This window comes from Mercenaria mercenaria, chromosome 2 (assembly GCF_021730395.1).
Source record: "Mercenaria mercenaria strain notata chromosome 2, MADL_Memer_1, whole genome shotgun sequence".
Classification (NCBI taxonomy): Eukaryota; Metazoa; Mollusca; class Bivalvia; order Venerida; family Veneridae; genus Mercenaria; species Mercenaria mercenaria.
The window spans coordinates 62,975,053-62,998,848 of record NC_069362.1 but is presented as its reverse complement, the minus strand read 5'-3'; the positions used below and the strand labels follow the sequence as shown (position 1 = coordinate 62,998,848).

At 37.5% G+C, this 23,796-nt stretch overlaps 1 protein-coding gene across 5 annotated transcripts in view; it reads right to left on the bottom strand.

Moving 5' to 3' along the window:
* Positions 1 to 23,796, bottom strand: part of LOC123564123 (ubiquitin conjugation factor E4 A-like) — a 121,214-nt gene that overhangs the window by 9,185 nt on the left and 88,233 nt on the right. For all 5 annotated transcript variants that reach the window (XM_053536730.1, XM_053536728.1, XM_053536731.1 and 2 more), the window contains exons 11-17: positions 22,025 to 22,282; positions 21,105 to 21,361; positions 20,015 to 20,181; positions 11,378 to 11,570; positions 3,734 to 3,847; positions 2,579 to 2,830; positions 1,991 to 2,242 (exon numbers count right to left, since the gene is read on the bottom strand). In XM_053536730.1, the coding sequence (XP_053392705.1) occupies positions 1,991 to 2,242; positions 2,579 to 2,830; positions 3,734 to 3,847; positions 11,378 to 11,570; positions 20,015 to 20,181; positions 21,105 to 21,361; positions 22,025 to 22,282 (1,493 nt within the window). The remainder of the gene's footprint in view (positions 1 to 1,990; positions 2,243 to 2,578; positions 2,831 to 3,733; positions 3,848 to 11,377; positions 11,571 to 20,014; positions 20,182 to 21,104; positions 21,362 to 22,024; positions 22,283 to 23,796) is intronic.

Sequence of the window (23,796 nt, the reverse complement as noted above, 5' to 3'; positions counted from 1 at the left end):
TTTATGAAACTTGGTCAGACTGTTTGTCTTGATGATCTCTAGGTCAAGTTTGAATCTGGGTCATGTGGGGTCAAAAACAAGGTATCCAGGGCAAACCAAAGAACAAGAGGGTCATGATGACCCTGGATCACTCGCCTGAGTAATATGAGCTACATGTTTCAAATGTCAAAATAATGATTTTTAGAAAATTTTTGAAAGATTTTCCGATGTACAATCAAGTAACCCCTGGGGCGGGGCCAATTTTACCCCGGGGGTCACGATTTGAACAAAGTTTGTAGAAGTCTACTAGGCAATGTAACATATCAAATATCTAAGATCTAGGCCTTCTGGTTTATTTTTAGCAAATTTATGAAGATTTCCCTATGTACAATCAAGTAACCCCTGGGCCTGGGTCAATTTGACTATGGGGGTCAAGACTTGAACAAATTTTGTGAAGGTCCATTAGGCAATGCTACATGTCGAATATGTAAGCTCTAGACCTTCTGGTTTATTTTTTGAAAATTTTGAAAATTTTTCTATGTACAATCAAGTAACCCTATGGAGCGGGGTCAATTTGACCCCAGGGGTCACGATTTGAACAAATTTTGTAGAGGTCCACTAGGCAATGCTACACGTCAAATATCTAAGCTCTAGGCCTTCTGGTTTATTTTTAGAAATTTTTTGAAGATTTTCCTATGTAAAATCAAGTGACCCCTGGGGCGGGGCCAATTTTGACCCCAGGGGTCATGTTTGAACAAATTTTGTAGAGGTCCACTAGGCAATGCTACATATCAAATATCTAAGCACTTGGCCTTCTGGTTTATTGTTAGAAAACTTTGAAGATTTTCCTATGTAAAATCAAGTGACCCCTGGGGCGGGGTCAATTTTGACCCAGGGGGTCATGATTTGAACACATTTTGTAGAAGTCTACTAGGCAATGCTACATGTCAAATATCTAAGATTTAGGCCTTCTGGTTTATTTTTAGAAAATTTTTGAAGATTTTCCTATGTAAAATCAAGTGACCCCTGGGGCAGGGTCAATTTTGAGCTTGGTGGGTCATGATTTGAACAAATTTTGTAGAGATCCACTAGGCAGTGCTACATGTCAAATATCTAAGCTCTAGGCCTTCTGGTTTATTTTAAGAAAACTTTTGAAGATTTTCCTGTGTAAAATCAAGTGACTCCTGGGGCGGGGTCAATTTTGACCCTGGGGGTCATGATTTGAATAAATTTTGTAGAGGTCCACTAGGCAATGCTATATATCAAATATCTAAGCTCTTGGCCTTCTGGTTTATTTTTTAAAAAAAATTGAAGATTTTCTTATAGAAATATATGTAAAATCAAGTGACCCCTGGGGGTCCTAGAATAGCTCACCCTGAGCCTTTGGCTCTGGTGAGCTAAAAAGCTTGTGAACACTCTAGAGGCAACAGTTGTGACTAAATCTTTATGAAACTTGGTCAGAATGTTTGTCTTGGTGATTTCTAGGTCAAGTTTGAAACTGGGTCATGTGGGGTCAAAAACTAGGTCACTAGGCCAGATCAAAGGAAAATCTTGTTAACACTCTAGAGACCATAATTTAAGTTTGAAACTCATGAGAATTTCAGTCAGAATGTTTGTCTTGGTGATCTGTAGCTGAAGTTTGAATCTGGGTCATGTGGAGTCAAAAACTAGGTCACCTGGTCAAATCACAGGAAAAGCTTGTGAACACTCTAGCGGCTACAGCTGTGATCCAATCTTTATGGAACTTGGTCAGAATGTTTATCTTGATGATATCTACATCAAATTCAAAACTGGGTTATGTGGGGTCATAAACTAGGTCAGTAGGCCAGATCAAAGGAAAATCTTGTGAACACTAGAGTCCATGGTTTAAAGTTTACATCTATACAGCAAGTACTATTTCATGTCTGTAAGCTGTTCACCATCAGTCAAACAATGCCTCCAAACATTATAAAGGAAGGAAACATGAAACCTTAAACAGGTCTTGTAACAATACACACTCACAGATACTTACACAAATGTTTACACGAAGTCTTTCAAAGTCACTGATTAGTACAGGCGTACTGCCAATTTTCAGAAGTACATCAATGGCCTGCTGGAACAATTTTTCTGAGTATGACCGTCCATCCCCGCACACAGCTTCACAGAACCCTTCTTTTTTACTTAGATTGAGATATATTTTTGTTATATCAGACACTAACTGTCCTGGTTTGAATTCAAATTCATTTTTGTCCTTCACTTTAAAATCTTTCTGTCTTGGTCCAACCTGATGAGTAAAAGTAAAGTCAAGTAAAAGTATTTCACAATACAAGCAATAATTTTTTTAGGTTTTCCTTTACTCATCCAAAAGTAAGAAAACAACATTATAAACAAGAAAAGTCAGACATGCTTTACCAATGTACTATAGCAGAAACTCACTTTATATGAGCTCAACTGAAATATTCTGACTAACACTGTTGTTACCATTTCTTTTTGGTCTTGCATGTAAGTTTCCCCAACAAATAACTTTTCAAGAGAAAGAAGGTGACTGATATTTAGCACCTAACCTAAATGTGGCAAAAACAGTTTAACAAGGCACATACATGTATCACAAACTACTTACCAAACGCAAGAGGAAATAGTTCAACATGGCTGCTATCCGGTCTACTATCTTTTCATGACAGAAGATTGTTTGGTTTTCCCGAGTGATCATTTCCAGACTTAGAATGGTCATGTTTCCCATCACATTACGGTAGCGTGCCATCATACCCAGCTGCCTTATGTTGTCTTCCAGCTCTAGCTGTTGGTTGGGGTCCATACCCTGCCAGGCCTCCCCGTCTTTCTCAGCTTGCTTTTCCTTCAGTTCCTTCATAAACTGTCAGGAAAATAAGCAACATCAAATCAGAGCTTCATAATCAGTCAGAAAAATAAACAAAATAAAATGAAAGCTTCATAAACTGTCAGGAAAGTAAACAACACTAAAACAGAGCTTCATAAATGGCCAGAAAAGACAACAACATAATATTATAATCACAGTTTCAAAAACTGTTAGAAAAGTAAGCAATCAAATCAGACCTTCACAAACTGTCAGGAAAATTAACATCATATTAGAGCTTCATTAACTGTCAGTAAAATTAACAACATCAAATCAGAGCTTCATAAATGGTCAGGAAAATTAACAACATCAAATTAGAGCTTCATTAACTGTCAGTAAAATTAACAACATCAAATTAGAGCTTCATAAATGGTCAGGAAAATTAACAACATCAAATTAGTGCTTCATTAACTGTCAGTAAAATTAACAACATCAAATCAGAGCTTCATAAATGGTCAGTAAAATTAACAACATCAAATTAGAGCTTCACTAACTGTCAGTAAAATTAACAACATCAAATCAAGGCTTCATAAACTGTCAGGAAAGTAAACAACATCAACTCAGAGCTTCATACACTGCCAGGATAATAAGCAACATCAAATCAGAGTGTCATAAATTATTGGGTAAATAAGCAACATCAAATCAGAGCTGTATATACTGTCAGGAAAATAAGAACATTTTCCTAATGACTTTTACCATAAAAATCACATACATTACCTTAGCTTTTTACTGGCTCAATTTTAGATATATAATGTACATGTATTGCACAATGATTAAAGAATCAACACTAAATTGAATTCTTCAGTATAGAACAAATTTTGACTGGAACATAAAGGACTACTTTAAAAAGTAGCAGATGGAAACTACTGTTATGGAAAATATGAACCATTAGTTAGTACTTACATTTAATGCTTCATCGAGTAAGAAGATGGCATCATTGATAAGAAGGTTGATAAATCTGAGGAATAGTGGAGGGTCTTTGTTCTCTATATTCTCTTCTGCAGAATCAGCCAATCCCTGTAAAAAGAAATCAAGGCTGCATCAATTTCACAGGCACATGTAAATGTTCTAGAATTAGATGACAAATTCCACGACAAGTGGTTAAAACTCATCTCCTGCTATAGCAGTGTGCTGAAAGTGAACAAGAGGGCCATGAAGGCCCTGTATCGCTCACCTGACCTATTGACCTAAAGATCATCAAGATTAATATTTTGAACAAGTTTCATTAAGATATGGTCATAAATGCTGCCTCTGAAGTGTTAACAAGCTTTTCCTTTGATTTGACCCTGTGACCTAGTTTTTCACCCAACATGACCTAGATTCGAACTTGACCTAAAGATCATCAAGTTTAACATTCTAACTAAGTTTCATGAAGATACAGTCATAAATGTGGCCTCTAGAGTGTTAACAAGCTTTTCCTTTGATTTGACCTAGTGACCTAGTTTTTGATCCCAGCTGATCCAGATTTAAACTTGACCTAAAGATCATCAAGATTAACATTCTGACCAAGTTTCATTAAGATTGGGCCAAAAATGTGACCTCTAGAATGTTAACAAGCTTTTCCTTTGATTTGACCTGGTGACCTAGTTTTTGACCCCAGGTGACCCAATATCAAATTCATCCAAGATTTTATTAAGGGTAACATTCTAACCAAGTTTCATTAAGATTGGGCCAAAAATGTGACCTATAGTGTGTTAACAAGCTTTTCATTTGATTTGACCTGGTGACCTAGTTTTTGACCCCAGATGACCCAATATAGAATTCGTCCAAGATTTTATTAAGGGCAACACTCTGACAAAGTTTCATTAAGATTGGGACAAAAATGTGACCTCTAGAGTAAAATTGTTGATGACGGACAGACGCTGGACAAAGGGTGATCACTAAAGCTCACCTTTGAGCACTTTGTGCTCAGGTGAGCTAAAAACATACAATGTAATGTTGTTGAAGTAAAATTAAAGGAACATGGTGCAAGACTCTAACTTAGTGGCCCTCCCTCTCAACAAATAACGTTAAGCACATGAACAATCCTGTTTCTCTCATGCAAGTGGTCCTTTTGTTGCTGTTTCACAAAATAAATTGTGCTGTTTCAAAATATTCAAATTTAAGGCAGTGAAGTAAACAGTTTTGCATTGATTGTAGAGTTCATCTGGAGTTCTTCTGAAACTTCCATGTTCATTTATTACCAGACTTGGGACCAATTATTTTCAAAAGTAATTAATTAACTAGAGATGCTTTTGAGAAAAGCGCATGTCTCCCACAACTGCCTAATCATCTTGCGCATGCGCTTTCGTGCATCCAAAACGTACCCTAAACTACTAATTTTGCACGCGCTTTCGTACAGGTAAAACGCACCCTATACTACTAATTAGTAGTATAGGGTACGTTTTGCCTGTATGAAAGTGCATGCAAAATGAGGGATTTTCGGTAATTCAAGGGCCATAATTCCAAAGTGCCTGAGCCGATTTGGCTAGTTATCGAACTTGGCCGAGGTCTTATGGTCAAACACATTTTGTTCTAGTTTGGTGAAGATCGGGTGAGAACTGTTCGACTTAGAGTGCGGACAAGCTTTGTGACAGACACACACACAGACAGGAGTAAATCAATATGTCTCCCACACCACTGTGTGGTGGGAGACATAATTACATTTAAAATACAAATGCTTCAATTAAATTACAATTATAATTACTTGCTTTTTACAGAAGTAATTAATTAACTACAATTATTTTAAGGAAAATAATTAATTATTTTTTTAATTATTTGGCAATATATTCACAAATAGAATCATGATGTTACTTAATGTCATTTCTCATTTCTGAACATTTTTCATGTATAAGTTTAATTGTTAATGTTTTACTGCTTTGGGATCTGGTACTTGGGGTTTAGTTTTTCAAGTCAATTTTTGAGATTCTGACTTTCAACCACAGAATTTAATTATTTGGGTTTTACGGGGGCACAACCACAGAAAATGTTATTAAATCTCCTGCTATGAACACTGTATGTGCTTCGTTCATCTGAATCTTGATCATTCAAGGAATACTTGCTATAGGAGAGATCGCCCTGACGTCACGCATCAACACCTGTTTATCTGGTGGTAGGTAAAACAAAATATTTTTACATCGTTTGTGTATGGGATCGGAATTTTCAATTTTTAACAACTTCTTCGTTCATTTATGAATTTTAAAAATTCAAAAAGTTTTGAAATGCTTACGATTTTCATATTTTCTTATTCAAATATCTTTTGAAAATGAATAACCGTTTTAAATGACATATGATTTTAATAGTGGCGTAGCGATGCTCCAAACCTTTAGAAACAAGAGGACCATCATGAATCGCTCACCTCTTCCCACATGATCCAGTTTTGAGCATTACGTCGTTTTTTCTATTATTTGACCTATTGACCTAGTTTTTGAGCTCATGTGACCCAGTTTTGAACTTGACCTAGATATTATCAAGATAAAAATTCTGACCAATTTACATGAAGATCCATTGAAAAATATGGTCTCTAGAGAGGTCACAAGGTTTTTCTATTATTTGACCTATTGACCTAGTTTTTTAAGGCACGTGACCCAGTTTCAAACTTGACCTAGATATCATCAAGGTGAACATTCTGACCAATTTTCATGAAGATCCATTCAAGGGTATGGCCTCTAGAGAGGTCACAAGATTTTTCTATTTCAAGACCTACTGACCTAGTTTTTGATCGCAGTTGACCCAGTTTCAAACTTGACCTAGATATCATCAAGATAAACATTCAGATCAACATTCATACAGATCCCATGAAAAATATGGCCTCTAGAGAGGTCACAACGTTTTTTCATTATTTGACCTACTGACCTACTTTTTGATGGCGCGTGACCCACTTTCGAAATTGACCTAGATATCATCAAGATGAACATTCTGACCAATTTTTATGGAGATCCATTCACAAGTATGGCCTCTAGAGAGGTCGAAAGGTTTTTCTATTTTTAGACCTACTGACCTAGTTTTTGACTGCACATGACCCTGTTTCAAACCTGACCTAGATATCATCAAGATGAACATTCAGACCAACTTTCATGAAGATCCATTGAAAAATATGGCCTCTAGAGAGGTCACAAGGTTTTTCTTTTATTTGACCTACTGACCTAGTTTTTGATGACACATGACCCACTTTCAAACTTGACCTAGATATCATCAAGATGAACATTCAGACCAACTTTCATACAGATCCCATGGAAAATATGGCCTCTAGAGAGGTCACAAGGTTTTTCTATCATTTGACCTACTGACCTAGTTTTGACGGCACGTGACCCACTTTCGAACTAGATTTAGATATCATCAAGGTGAACATTCTGACCAGTTTTCATGAAGATTTCATGAAATATATGGCCTCTAGAGAGGTCACAAGGTTTTTCTATTTTTAGACCTACTGACCTAGTTTTTGACCACACGTGATCCAGTTTCAAACTTGACCTAGATATTATCAAGATGAACACTCAGACCAATTTTCATACAGATCCCATGAAAAATATGACCTCTAGAGAAGTCACAAGGTTTTTCTATTATTTGACCTACAGTCCTAGTTTTTGACGGCACATGACCCACTTTCAAATTTGACCTAGATATCATCAAGGTGAACGTTCTGACCAATTTTCATGAAGATCTTGTGAAATATATGGCCTCTAGAATGGTCACAAGGTTTTTCTATTTTTAGACCTACTGACCTAGTTTTTGATGACACGTGACCCACTTTCAAACTTGACCTAGATATCATCAAGATGAACATTCAGACCAACTTTCATACAGATCCCATGGAAAATATGGCCTCTAGAGAGGTCACAAGGTTTCTCTATTATTTGACCTACTGACCTAGTTTTTGATGGCACGTGACCCAGTTTCGAACTTGACCTAGATATCATCAAGGTGAACGTTTTGACCAACTTTCATGAAGATCTTGTGAAATATATAGCCTCTAGAGAGATCACAAGGTTTTTCTATTTTTAGACCTACTGACCTAGTTTTTAAAGGCACGTGACCCAGTTTCAAACTTGATCTAGATATCATCAAGGTGAACATTCTGACCAATTTTCATGAAGATCCGTTGAAAATTATGGCCTCTAGAGAGGTCACAAGGTTTTTCTATTTTTAGACCTACTGACCTAGTTTTCGATGGCACTTGACCCAGTTTCGAACTTGACCTAGAATTTACCAAGATGAACAGTCTGACCCATTTTCATAAAGATCCCATGAAAACTGTGAACTCTAGAGATGTCACAAGGATTACGCACGCACGCACGCACGACGGATGACGGACGACGGACGCCACGTGATCACAAAAGCTCACCTTGTCACTTCGTGACAGGTGAGCTAAAAACACTGTAAGTTAAGCGTTTATAATTTATCCATTTTATTTCGAAATAATTATTAAAAGTTATCAATAAATTGCTTGTTTTATATCTTTTCCATTGATCAAAAAATTATTGATATTATTTATATTTTAAGAAAGTTTAAGCCGTTAGAAAAACATCACTGTTAACAAAAAAAAAAAACATGGACGCTCGGCGTCTGCCCACCCGATCTTTGTCTTATCAGTTCTAAAAATAGAATATACAACGGATTTGTGTACAAACACGATCTCTCCTATATGTACTTCCAGTCAAATATTTAGAAACTGAAGTCTGACCAGCAAGTGTGAAATTTATACCCCCAGGTGATAACCGCTACTGCACAATAACCTGTATTTTTGCCAATATTTAATTGCCATATGTTTGTGACAAATTGCTACATGTTACTGAAGAGCAACTGAATTTAACTGACAATTATTTTGTTTGTTATTTGTTTGGATTTTAATTAATTAATTACAATTAAAATAATTGATTTTTGTCTCAACTATTAGTTATTTTCAATTGATTGAACTAGAGCTATCACTAAAGGTGATGAATGTACCCCCCCCCCCTCGCATGCACTGACACAGTACATTGCAATTTGATGCACACAAGATTGCATAATTATGTGGACTGTATGTATATAGACTGTATGTATACAGTACAGTAACAAAAAACAAAGTCCCATAACTATGCAGAATATTTATCTAAAAGAACGTAACATGCACCATGCGCAACTAGGGTTGGTACTGATCACTTGTGTGAAGTTTCATTAAATTGTGTGCAAGGGTTCGGAAGATTAGGCACGCAAAAGACTGCATATGCAGACTGTATGTACATAGTATGTTAACAAGAAACAAAGTCCCATAACTCTGCAATATTTGTCGTTGAAAGAACCTAACACGCCCCATGCACAACTACTGTTGTTACTGATCACTTGTGTGAAGTTTCATTAAATTGTGTCAAGGGGATGAGGAGAGATGGTGCGCACAAGATTGTGTCTATGTATATAGTTTAGTAACAAAAAACAAAGTACCGTAACTCTGCAAAAAAAATTTCAGAAAGAACCTTACATGCCCCATGCACAACTACAGTACTGTTGTTACTGATCACTTGTGTGAAGTTTCATTAAATTGTGTCAAGTGGATGAGGAGAGATGGTGCGCACAAGATTGTGTCTATGTATATAGTATAGTAACAAAAAACAAAGTCCCATAACTCTGCAATTTTTTTTTCTGAAAGAACCTAACATGCCCCATGCACAACTACTGTTGTTACTGATCACTTGTGTGAAGTTTCATTAAATTGTGTCAAGGGGATGAGGAGAGATGGTGCACCCAAGATTGTGTCTACAGACGGACAGACAGACAGACAACCTGAAACCAGTATACCCCCCCTTACAACTTTGTTGTCGGGGGGTACAAAAACTGTAATTAATTATGATTAATTAAATTATAATTGTAATTGCACCCAGGTCTGTTAATTTCATTTGTATACAGTTATGCAGTACAATCCTCTTAATGCTGAGTGCCAAGCGAGGAAGCTACTAGTACCATTTTTTACGTCTTTGGTACGACGCAGCCAGGGATCGAACCCACTATCTCTAGCACGTGAAGCGAGCGCTCTACCACTAGGCTACCGAGGTGGTATATTCTCACTTGTACTTTTGATGTTTCAAAATGAGTAGAGGAAACTTTACCACAAGTGCCCATCCAGACATTATTTATTTATAAGCATCGATGGCGACCTGGGTAGAACCACCGACCTTAAGCTCATGATTCTAATATACTGCACAGTATCTAGGATTTGAGTGATACCCTCCTTACTAAAGGGCAGATGTTTTGCAATAACTTGTAATCAACTTTTAAAAGTGTAAGATAGAGAATCTAGCTATTTACATTCTATGTCAGAAAATTTAACCAACCCTTACAGAAGCAAGCCTCTGTGGCGTACATGCTGCGTATTTGCTGTGTATATGCCGCGAACACAGTATTACGCCAGAGGAGTACATTTTACATACACCGCATGCCACGTACATGCCGCGTACTATTTCGACGAGTACACAGCATGTACGCAGGAGGTCACTAGTACACTTCAAGTACGCAGCACAGACTCTGAAAATTTAAGGAGTACACTGCATGTACGCAGGAGGGACTTGTACAAGAAAATAGTACACTGCATGTACACCACAGATACTTCGAAATTTATAACACTTATATTTAGTTGCATTAAAGTTGTTTCCCCTTGATGCAGTTACGCCATTTTCTTCAGATGTTTACTAAATTACATGCTACAAAAATTGATTTATTTCATTGAAAAGTGGATGAAGAAAAGCATACTAATTTATTTAATAACATCAATCTACATTATTTTGGTAAGGGTAAATACTTATTGATGCATGTCACTTATTTTTTTTCTGTTTTTTTTTCTGTCCAAATGATCAGCATTTGCATAAGAAAGTTGGTGGGGTAAGGAATTTACATTATCACAGCAGTTTCGCCACAAGAGTACACAGCATGTATGCAGCAGGAGTACATAGCATGTACGCCGCAGGACTCGGGCCAGGAGTACACAGAATGTACGCCCCAGGAGTACACAGCATGTACGCCGCAGGAGTACACAGCATGTACGCCGCAGGGGTAGTACACCGCAGGCTCATTTGCATGTGAAAAGTGTATGTGCCACGTACATGCTGCGTACTATTTCCCGCATACTTAATTCCTCCAGCGTACATCCTGTGTACTATGTAGTCCACAGCATGTACGCAGCAAGTAGTACGCGGCAGAGCTCATTTGCATGTCAAAAGTGTACTACAAATGTACTATCAGTGTATGTGCGGTGTATATCCTGCGTACTATTTAAAGCCCTTGATTTCAGTACACATCATGTACGCATCATATACGCTGTATGTACACAGCAAGAGTACGTAGCAGGTCTTTTTCTTCTGTAAGGGAATAGATCTTTATAAGGCCAGATCACTATGCACAGTTAAACTCTGCTGGCTCCAGCATCAATGGCTCAGTTCCAGTGCTGACTCGAGTAATTAATATGTTCCCCTCCTGTTCTTATATTTTTTATGTTGGATCACTTAAAATCCTGGACAACTTGAAAATTTGTTCATCCCACTCAAAGTTTGAGCGATCAATGTTTTCCCTGCACCACATGTATACAAGAGAAGAAAGTACCTTGAAAGAGTTTCGATGAATTTCTTTTCCCCAGATATAGTGCAGCACCTGATACATTGGTTGTCGGTAGTTAAACTTCTGTTCAAAGTCCACACTCTGTCCTGTCATTTCTATGCTCACGAAAACGTGGATCAACTTTTCTGCTAAGTGGTCAATCAGAGGATGGTTTGCAAACAATTGTTCTAGATGAAGACTGAAATATCAACATGCTCACTTTCTTACATCATAAAAGCATGGAACATCAGCTTTTTTGTTCAGTAAAAGTTTATGTAGAAGGAAGTCTACGTAGAAGGAAGTCAGACCAAATCTTTTTTACAGCCGAGGTTCTTTTTGCATTTAAGGATGTGACTAACTAATATTAGTACGTACATTGTACCAAATAAAAATAAATATGTTTACACTACAATGCTTTTCACTTGTATTTATCAGTTACAATTATGAAGTACTGCTCTTGCAGGCATTGAAAGCTTGAACATTCTGGCTTGCATGAACAATTCATGTGGTAACTGGCTGTTTTCCTTACAATTTCTGTGTTTCAAAACCCTTGATACCTCATGCATTTTGCTCTGTTTCTTGCAACCTTAAGGATGCTCGCTATAGTTTCGTAACTTTTTTCTCAATAATAGATTTTGATGAAATGTTTTGCATTAAAAGATCATTTTATGATGTATTAAAAAAAGAAATAAAAATACTAGGTCACCAGCTTTGTTTCAATTTAATTTGCCTTTAGATCGTGCTATTTTTAACATTTTTCAAAATTTCTATAATCCTAAAATATATTTCAGTAAAGTACAATATTCAGCATAAATTTGATATCTAAGCATCTTTATAATGGAAAACAATATATCTATTTCAAACATGCTCAGAGAAATTAAAAGAAAATGATTTTGTAAAGAAAGGAATAGTTGTTCAGCAGACCCAAGGGCTATTTTTGTATATTTTTGTAAATTTTAAGTTGGTACTTCTGCTATTTTATCGAGTTGCACATAACAGAATTTAATCAAACTCTGCACACACATTTGGTTATGTCTACCTAATCTAAAACAAAAAGAAAATTGATAGGTCACCATACTAGATTTCGCTTAAATCAAATTACGAGGTGGGGTGTGGCGGGCATTTAACGCAGGTTGGTACGAAATGCTCTTTCAGTGTTTGAGCTAATGACTTAGAGATATATCAAATTATCAAACAGCAGATTTCTTAATAAGCAGATTTTAAGGTGTTTCTGAAGCATTTTGATGTCATAGAGCGATGGAAGTTTCTGCCTTTCTCCGAATAAAACCTATAGTTTACGAATACGGATGTACAGTATGGGTACGGCATGGGATTAGAAACAGCTGTGACTCAATGCAGAGTTGGAGCACAGGTATAAACTAGAAAATGCTTTTGTAAAAAAGCGCATGTCTCCCCGAATGCAAAGTCCTATAGGCAAGAAGTCAATAGGGGTCAGGAGCGAAAGTCAAAGAGACACTGATGATTTGCTGCAATAGGGATCATCTACTTGGCATGTCCAGTCATCCCGCAAAATTTCAACACTCTTGGCCTAGTGGTTCTCAAGTCACTGTTCAGGCTCCTGTGACCTTGACCTTTGATCAAGTAACCTCAAAATAAATAGGGGTCATCTACTCTGCATGTCCAATCATCCTGTTAAGTTTCAACATTGTAGGTCAAGTGGTTCTCAAGTTATTTCCAAAAAATGATTTTACATGAACAGGCCACTGTGACCTTGACCTTTAATAGACTGATAACAAAATCAATAGGGGTCATCTACTCTGCATGTTCAATCATCCAATGAAGTTTCAACATTCTGGGTCAAGTGGTTCTCAAGTTATTGATCGGAACTGGTTATTAATGTTCAGGCACCTGTGACCTTGACCTTTAACGGAGTGACCCCAAAAACAATAGGGGTCATTTACTCTGCATGAACAATCATCCTATGAAGTTTCAACATTCTGGGTCGAGAGGTTCTCAAGTTATTGATTGGAAATGATTTTCCATGTTCAGGCCCCTGTGGCCTTGACCTTTAACAGAGTGACCATAAAATCGTTAGGGGTCGTCTACTCTGCATGACCAATCATCCTATGAAGTTTCATCATTCTGGGTCAAGTGGTTCTCAAGTTATTGACCGGAAATGGTTTTCAATGTTCGGGCCCCTGTGACCTTGACCTTTCACAGTGACCCCAAAATCGTTAGGGGTCATTTACTCTGCATGACAAATCATCCTACGAAGTTTCAACATTCTGGGTCAAGTGGTTCTCAAGTTATTGACCGGAAATGGTTTTCAATGTTCAGGCCCCTGTGACCTTGACCTTTAATGGAGTGACCCAAAAATCGATAGGGGTCAGCTACTTTGCATGTAAAATCATCCTATGAAGTTTCCACATTCTGGGTCAAGTGGTTCTGAAGTTATTGATCGGAACTTGTTATCAATGTTCAGGCCCCTGTGACCTTGACCTTTAACGGAGTGACCCCAAAAACATTAGGGGTCATTTACTCTGCATGAACAATCATCCTATGAAGTTTCAACATTCTGGGTCGAGAGGTTCTCAAGTTATTGATTGGAAATGGTTTTCCATGTTCAGGCCCCTGTGGCCTTGACCTTTAACAGAGTGACCATAAAATCGTTAGGGGTCATCTACTCTGCCTGACCAATCATCCTATGAAGTTTCATCATTCTGGGTCAAGTGGTTCTCAAGTTACTGACCGGAAATGGTTTTCAATGTTCGGGCCCCTGTGACCTTGACCTTTCACAGAGTGACCCCAAAATCGTTAGGGGTCATCTACTCTGCATGACAAATCATCCTACGAAGTTTCAACATTCTAGGTCAAGTGGTTCTCAAGTTATTGACCGAATGGTTTTCAATGTTCAGGCCCTGTGACCTTGACCTTTAATGGAGTGACCCAAAATCGAATAGGGGTCATCTACTTTGCATGTAAAATCATCCTATGAAGTTTCAACATTCTGGGTCAAGTGGTTCTCTAGTTATTGATCGGAAATGGTTTTCAATGTTCAGGCCCTGATGACCTTGACCTTTGACGGAGTGACCCCAAAATCAATAGGGGTCATCTACTCTGCATGAACAATCATCCTATGAAGTTTCAACATTCAGGGTCGAGAGGTTCTCAGTTATTGATGGAAATGGTTTTCATGTTCAGGCCCCTGTGCCTTGACCTTTAACAAGTGACCTCAAAATGTTAGGGGTCATCTACTCTGCATGACCAATCATCCTATAAGTTTCATCATTCTGGTCAAGTGGTTCTCAAGTTATTGACCAAAAATGTTTCAATGTCGGGCCCTGTGACCTTGACCTTTCACAGATGACCCAAAATCGATTAGGGGTCATCTACTCTGCATGTCAATCATTCAAGAAGTTTCAACATTCTGGGTCAAGTGGTTCTCAAGTTATTGACCCGGGAAAATGGTTTTAATGTTCAGGCCCCTGTGACCTTGACCTTAAGGAGTGACCCCAAAAATCGATAGGGGTCATTACTTTGCATGTAAAATCATCCTATGAAGTTTCAACATTCTGGGTCAAGTGGTTCTCAAGTTATTGATCGGAAATGGTTTTCAATGTTCAGGCCCCTGTGACCTTGACCTTTAAAGGAGTGACCCCAAAATCAATAGGGGTCATCTACTCTTCATGACCAATCATCCTATGAAAATTCAACATTCAGGGTCAAGTGGTTCTCTAGTTATTGATCGGAAATGGTTTTCAATGTTCAGGCCCCTGTGACCTTGACCTTTGACGGAGTGACCCCAAAATCAATAGGGGTCATCTACTCTTCATGATCAATCATCCTATGAAGTTTCAACATTCTGGGTCAAGTGGTTCTCTAGTTATTGATCGGAAATGGTTTTCAATGTTCAGGCCCCTGTGACCTTGACCTTTGACGGAGTGACCCCAAAAACAATAGGGGTCGTCTACTCCAGCAGCCCTACAACCCTATGAAGTTTGAAGGTTCTAGGTCAAATGGTTCTCCAGTTATTGCTCGGAAATGAAGTGTGACGTACGGACGGATGGACGGAAGGACGGACGGACGGACAGGGCAAAAACAATATGTCTCCTGGGGGAGACATAAAAAATGCTTTTGTAAAAAAGCGCATGTTTCCCCCAATGCAAAGTCCTATAGGCAAGAAGTCAATAGGGGTCAGGAGCGAAAGTCAAAGAGACACTGATGGTTTGCTGCAATAGGGATCATCTACTTGGCATGTCCAGTCATCCCGCAAAATTTCAACACTCTTGGCCTAGTGGTTCTCAAGTCACTGTTCAGGCTCCTGTGACCTTGACCTTTGATCAAGTAACCTCAAAATAAATAGGGGTCATCTACTCTGCATGTCCAATCATCCTATTAAGTTTCAACATTGTAGGTCAAGTGGTTCTCAAGTTATTTCCAAAAAATGATTTTACATGAACAGGCCACTGTGACCTTGACCTTTAATAGACTGACCACAAAATCAATAGGGGTCATCTACTCTGCATGTTCAATCATCCAATGAAGTTTCAACATTCTGGGTCAAGTGGTTCTCAAGTTATTGACCGGAAATGGTTTTCAATGTTCGGGCCCCTGTGACCTTGACCTTTCACAGTGACCCCAAAATCGTTAGGGGTCATCTACTCTGCATGACAAATCATCCTACGAAGTTTCAACATTCTGGGTCAAGTGGTTCTCAAGTTATTGACCGGAAATGGTTTTCAATGTTCAGGCCCCTGTGACCTTGACCTTTAATGGAGTGACCCAAAAATCGATAGGGGTCATCTACTTTGCATGTAAAATCATCCTATGAAGTTTTAACATTCTGGGTCAAGTGGTTCTCAAGTTATTGATCGGAACTTGTTATCAATGTTCAGGCCCCTGTGACCTTGACCTTTAACGGAGTGACCCAAAAAACAATAGGGGTCATCTACTCTGCATGAACAATCATCCTATGAAGTTTCAACATTCTGGGTTGAGAGGTTCTCAAGTTATTGATTGGAAATGGTTTTCCATGTTCAGGCCCCTGTGGCCTTGACCTTTAACAGAGTGACGATAAAATCATTAGGGGTCATCTACTCCGCATGACGAATCATCCTATGAAGTTTCATCATTCTGGGTCAAGTGGTTCTCAAGTTACTGACCGGAAATGGTTTTCAATGTTCGGGCCCCTGTGACCTTGACCTTTCACAGAGTGACCCCAAAATCGTTAGGGGTCATCTACTCTGCATGACAAATCATCCTACGAAGTTTCAACATTCTGGGTCAAGTGGTTCTCAAGTTATTGACCGGAAATGGTTTTCAATGTTCAGGCCCCTGTGACCTTGACCTTTAATGGAGTGACCCCAAAATCGATAGGGGTCATCTACTTTGCATGTAAAATCATCCTATGAAGTTTCAACATTCTGGGTCAAGTGGTTCTCTAGTTATTGATCGGAAATGGTTTTCAATGTTCAGGCCCCTATGACCTTGACCTTTGACGGAGTGACCCCAAAATCAATAGGGATCATCTACTCTTCATGACCAATCATCCTATGAAGATTCAACATTCAGGGTCAAGTGGTTCTCTAGTTATTGATCGGAAATGGTTTTCAATGTTCAGGCCCCTGTGACCTTGACCTTTGACGGAGTGACCCCAAAATCAATAGGGGTCATCTACTCTTCATGATCAATCATCCTATGAAGTTTCAACATTCTGGGTCAAGTGGTTCTCTAGTTATTGATCGGAAATGGTTTTCAATGTTCAGGCCCCTGTGACCTTGACCTTTGACGGAGTGACCCCAAAAACAATAGGGGTCGTCTACTCCAGCAGCCCTACAACCCTATGAAGTTTGAAGGTTCTAGGTCAAATGGTTCTCCAGTTATTGCTCGGAAATGAAGTGTGACGGACGGATGGACGGACGGACGGAAAGGGCAAAAACAATATGTCTCCTGGGGGAGACATAATTACAGACTCCAGTATATGTCGGACTGAAGCAATTTGAACTAAAAGTACTTTAAATGTATATATTTTGTAACCATGGTGATACTTACCCTAACCTGTAGTCAGTGTATTATACACATTATACATTAAATGCATGCGAACATACAATAATTTGCAAATTTTTGCCGTACGTGACATTAGATAATCGCTTCCGGGCATGCACAGAAGACCGCTCCAACTCTGCAATGAGCTACATCGATTAGAAACACAACCAAATTGGCACGGTGTTAGGGTAAATATCAACCCGTCCGGAAAAACTGTAGCGAGCACCTTTAAGCAATTGTTTTTTTTACTGTAGGGAAAAAGATAGGAAGAGTACTTCAGATATACATGAAACCATGTAAGCAACTTAAAAATATTATTAGAGTAAGTAAGGTGATATTTTTCGACTTTTATAAAGAAAAAGATCAGGTGCCAATTTTATCTACTGCTGCAATGCAAAACAATGAATTTTAGTTGCCCCTTTGTGGGCCCCTCAATTTCTAAATATAATTTTAGTGGATCACTGGAAAAGCTATTACACAAAGTTTGATTTTGAAATATACAGATGAGTAAAATATTTTCAAAAAAACCCCAAAAAACTGTGATTTAGTGCCGAGTATAACAACTGACAAATTTATATTCCATAAAAAAGCTGTTCTAGACGAAACCACAAAATTTCAGGCCAACAAAATTAAACAACCCCTTACAGAAGCAAGCCTCTGTGGCGTACATGCTGCGTATTTGCTGTGTATATGCCGCGAACACAGTAGTACGCCAGAGGAGTACATTTTACATACACCGCATGCCGCGTACATGCCGTGTACTATTTCGACTAGTACACAGCATGTACGCAGGAGGTCACTAGTACACTTCAAGTACGCAGCACAGACTCTGAAAATTTAAGGAGTACACTGCATGTACGCAGGAGGGACTTGTACAAGAAAATAGTACACTGCATGTACACCGCAGATACTTTGAAATTTGTGCAGTACACTTAATATACGCGGGAAAGACTTGCACAGTTTCTTTTGGCATTTATACTTAGTTTTTTTTTTTATAAGTTAAAGTCTGAAGTAAACTTCATATACGCGGGAGGGACTTCATGCAGGAAGGATTTGTACATTTTTTTTTTTTTTGGAAGCAAGAACTTTATTTCCGAGTAACTTTTATCTTAATAGCATAGAATAGTTCAGATTACCGGTATTCTGAACAATAAAAATTTGCCAAACTATTTGCAATGTTCATTTGTGAAGCTTACATCTTAGTGATTTCTGAGCTGCACCTTGCATGCAGTGTAAAAATATATTCTTTTTCATTTTGAATTAATCCTGGAGCTTTCTAACTTGGATAATTGAAAAGCCTTATTTGAACTTCATTGCATTACATTTTGTTATACATGAAATAATTACCAAGATAATGCCGCAACAGCGCCCGAATGAGAAGAATTAATAGCTCTCACTGTTATTTGAATACTCTTAAGCAAAACACCACTCTATCATGTTTTATAAAGGCTTTAATGCTCATTATGTTAACTCATTAAGGCCTCACCAAATTAAAAAGTTGTTCATCAAATTTGCCGCTCGTATATTTTCAGAACGTTTTTGGCTAATTGCGCTTGCCCCATTGGAAAAAATCAATCCAAAATTTTTTGGTGCGCTACTTTTTACGGACGTAAAAGTGTATAAATGCTTATATAATTCCAGTCCTAGATTGTTCTCAGATGGATTTTAATCAAAATAAATACATACTACGCACACATCATCTATAATAAATCATAACACTTATATTAAGTTGCATTAAAGTTGTTTCCCCTTGATGCAGTTACGCCATTTTCTTCAAATGTTTACCAAATTACATGCTACAAAAATTGATTTATTTCATTGAAAAGTGGATGGAGAAAAGCATACTAATTTATTTGATAACATCAATCTACATTATTTTGGTAAGGGTAAATACTTATTGATGCATGTCACTTATCTTTTTTCTGTTTTTTTTCTGTCCAAATGATCAGCATTTGCATACGAAAGTTGGTGGGGTAAGGAATTTACATTATCACAGCAGTTTCGCCACAAGAGTACACAGCATGTATGCAGCAGAAGTACACAGCATGTACGCCGCAGGACTCGGGCCAGGAGTACACAGCATGTACGCCGCAGGAGTACACAGCATGTACACCGCAGGAGTACACAGCATGTACGCCGCAGGGGTAGTACACCGCAGGCTCATTTGCATGTGAAAAGTGTATGTGCCGTGTACATGCTGCGTACTATTTCTCGCATACTATATTCCTCCAGCGTACATCCTGTGTACTATGTAGTCCACAGCATGTACGCAGCAAGTAGTACGCGGCAGAGCTCATTTGCATGTCAAAAGTGTACTACAAACGTACTATCGGTGTATGTGCGGTGTATATCCTGCGTACTATTGATTTCAGTACACATCATGTACGCATCATATACGCTGTATGTACACAGCAAGAGTACGCAGCAGGCCTTTTTCTTCTGTAAGGGACTTCACAGTTTATATGATTCCTTTTCTCACAAAGCATTGAGTGAACTTTGTAAGATTTTCATATAATTGGACTTCCATGTACACTAAGTATTAAAGGTATGTGGTATATTTTGCATGAAGACCCGCAGGATTGATCTTTTTGTAATGATATTGATAATGAATTTGATAATTTTCAGTTAACAATTTACTTTGCAAACTCTGCTTTACTGCCATTAATCACATTAGAATTTTGAGGCATCAATGCTGCAAGGGTTTCTGCTAGCTCTGCTCGCAAATGTGGGTTCTTCATACGTTCAGGGTTGCCCATAAACACCAGGATCAATGTCATAAAATGTGTCAGATCTCTTCCTCCAGACTGAAATATAAATACCGGTAAGACAAAGACATTAAAATCATAGGAGAATATCTGCCACAGAATCACTTTAGTCTACCAACCAAAATACATATAATGGTGAGTTTCATAAAAAAAAAACCCTACTTTTTATGTATAATTATAGTATGTCAGGTATAATCACTTACAGTAACATTTTTCTTTTTTAAACAAGATTTTTATTACTAACTTTTCTGATGTACTGATCAATTTAGAATTTAGGCAATTTAAATGGTACAACATACATAAGGAGCATAATAAAACAACAAATGTATTGAATAAATATTTACAAGAAAATTTCTGATAAAACTGTCTGTTTGTAAGACTGCTTGTAAATTTATCATCTTTACCACATGGGAACGAGTTGTAGGATAAAATATACACAGTTTCTATTTGCAAACTTTAACAAGAGCTTTGCTAAATGGGGCACAATATGCCTGTTCCTAAGCACACTGGGAAACAAGCAGTGAACTAAAAGCTCAAAACAAAAATACAGGGGCAGCGAGGTAGGGGAGTGGGTTAGGTGTGTGGGGTGAAGGATGAGGGATGCCAGAATATAAGAAACTGTACTGAAAGTAAAAGGGAAAAAATTTACACAGGAAGAGAGGTGTGAATGGTGTTGGGGTGTGGGGCAGGAGGGATACTAAGACAAAATATCAACAAACTGAACTGAATTTAATAAAGAAAACAAACCTATTGCCAGTATTGGTCCCGAAACTACAAAGATCCTCCTCAAGTCATGCTTAGTCATCCGGTATAGTTTGAAAGCTGTAACAATTACATTTTCTGACTTACAGTTTGGAAATGGAAAATGTTGATGAACAGATGGACAGACAAACACCATTCCATATATCATGTCCCATTTTTCAAAACAGGTTTATAAAATATGTAATAATTTATCTACCTACCTCAAACATCTCATGTTTAAATCTATGAAGAAACATTGTGAAGTCGGTTACATTGCTCACGATAAATTCTGGCATACAGCCAAGTGCTGTGGGCACCTCTTCTGGTAGAGGGAATGTGACTGGTTCAAATTTTGTGACCTCATTCACCCTAGCAACCTGGACCAACCAGGTGGCAGTTGCTATGTGGAAGTTCATTGACATTTCTAACATATGAGGCTCAGTCAATGCTGCTTTGATACACAGGAACAATTTCATTCCTAAAAAAAAGGAAAAAAGGAAAAAATAAAAAAATATTACATGCTCAGTACTAAAATACATTAATTTTGTACAAAAATATGAATTAAAAACTTTGTTTCATGAATATGCATAAGGTAAAGGTAACACTATATACCTAGCAGCAAGAAGATGCAAACAGACATCTAGCAGCACAATATACATTATATGCTGTATTGTTATTCATATCAACAGCAGGGATTTTTTGCTTATCTAGCTTTTATTGTAATGAGTTAGTAACCAATTAAAACAATGTTTTAAAGTACATGTATTAGTAAAAACATAAAAATTACAGTATAAGCAGCAGATGTATAATTTTGCATTTGTCAGGTAGACAGCTTGAAGGTATTTTCATTATAACTTATACCCCATTATTAACACCCACCCCTAAAAAGATGCCCCTACCCCACTGTTTCCAAAAATAGAATTTAAGTTAATTTAGGCCATAGATGAATACAAGCACTAAGGTAATGCTATAACTGTTAAAATTCAGTCATTTAAATTTGGATTTATAGCTTTTTACTAAAAAACTAGAGGAAACAGGGAATATATGGTACTTAATTATAGCACTCTATTAATTATTCCTAAACAGTCATAGTCTATCATCATCCTTCTTTGACTTTCCTATGTTAGAAAAATAACTTTACCTTCTTCCATCTGTAGTTTGGCTTTTCTCATTGGCTCCACATCGTCATTGGGATACCGCTGTCTCATGTCCTGATAATCCCGTTGTATACGATGTAATTTCTGATTAAGCTTCAGGAACATCCCATGTATAACATGGAATCCCTGATTAATGGCTTGATGGCATAGGAAGAAACACTCTGTGATGAAACTGTAGCTCTCCTCTTCTGTCAGAGATATGTTCTCCTCGAGCGGGATCAGGCACGTCTCCTTGATCAATTCTAGGATAAAATGAAACCCAAATTGATGATTTAATTGGAGATGGCTTTTTCTTGTTCTTTACAGCAGTGAAAAACCAAACTTTTATCTAAATCTGTCAGCCAATTGACTTAGTCAAGTTTTCTTTCAGGGGAGGGCATTCACTAATGTTGAAAGAACTTGTACCCACCCTTACAGAAGCAAGCCTCTGTGGCGTACATGCTGCGTATTTGCTGTGTATACGTCGCGAACACAGTAGTACGCCAGAGGAGTACATTTTACATACACCGCATGCCGCGTACATGCCGCATACTATTTCGACGAGTACACAGCATGTACACAGGAGGTCACTAGTACACTTCAAGTACGCAGCACAGACTCTGAAATTAAGGAGTACACTGCATGTACACAGGAGGGATTTGTACAAGAAAACAGTACACTGCATGTACACCGCAGATACTTTGAAATTTGTGCAGTACACTTCATATACGCGGGAAAGACTTGTACAGTTTCTTTTGGCATTTATACTAGTTTTTTTTTATAAGTTAAAGTCTGAAGTAAACTTCATATACACGGGCGGGACTTGTTCATTTTCTTTTGGTGTTTATACTTTGAATTTTTTTAGGTAAAAGTCTGAAGTACACTTCATGCAGGAAGGATTTGTACATTTTTTTTTTTTTTTTTTTTTGGAAGCAAGAACTTGATTTCCGAGTAACTTTTATCTTAATAGCATAGAATAGTTCAGATTACCGGTATTCTGAACAATGAAAATTTGCCAAACTATTTGCAATGTTCATTTTTGAAGCTTACATCTTAGTGATTTCTGAGCTGCACCTTGCATGCAGTGTAAAAATATATTCTTTTTCATTTTGAATTAATCCTGGAGCTTTCTAACTTGGATAATTGAAAAGCCTTATTTGAACTTCGTTGCATTACATTTTGTAATACATGAAATAATTACCAAGATAATGCCTCAACAGTGCCCGAATGAGAAGAATTAATAGCTCTCACTGTTATTTGAATACTCTTAAGCAAAACACCATTCTATCATGTTTTATAAAGGCTTTAATGCTCATTATGTTAACTCATTAATGCCTCACCAAAACAAAAAGTTGTTCATCGGATTTGCCGCTCGTATATTTTCAGAACGTTTTTGGCTAATTGCGCTCGCCCCATTGGAAAAAAAACAATCCGAACTTTTTTGGTGCGCTACTTTTTATGGACGTAAAAGTGTATAAATGCTTATATAATTCCAGTCCTAGATTGTTCTCAGATGGATTTTAATGAAAATAAATACATACTACGCACACATTGTCTATAATAAATCATAACACTTATATTTAGTTGCATTAAAGTTGTTTCCCCTTGATGCAGTTATGTCATTTTCTTCAAATGTTTACCAAATTACATGCTACAAAAATTGATTTATTTCATTGAAAAGTGGATGAAGAAAAGCATACTAATTTATTTGATAACATCAATCTACATTATTTTGGTAAGGGTAAATACTAATTGATGCATGTCACTTATATTTTGA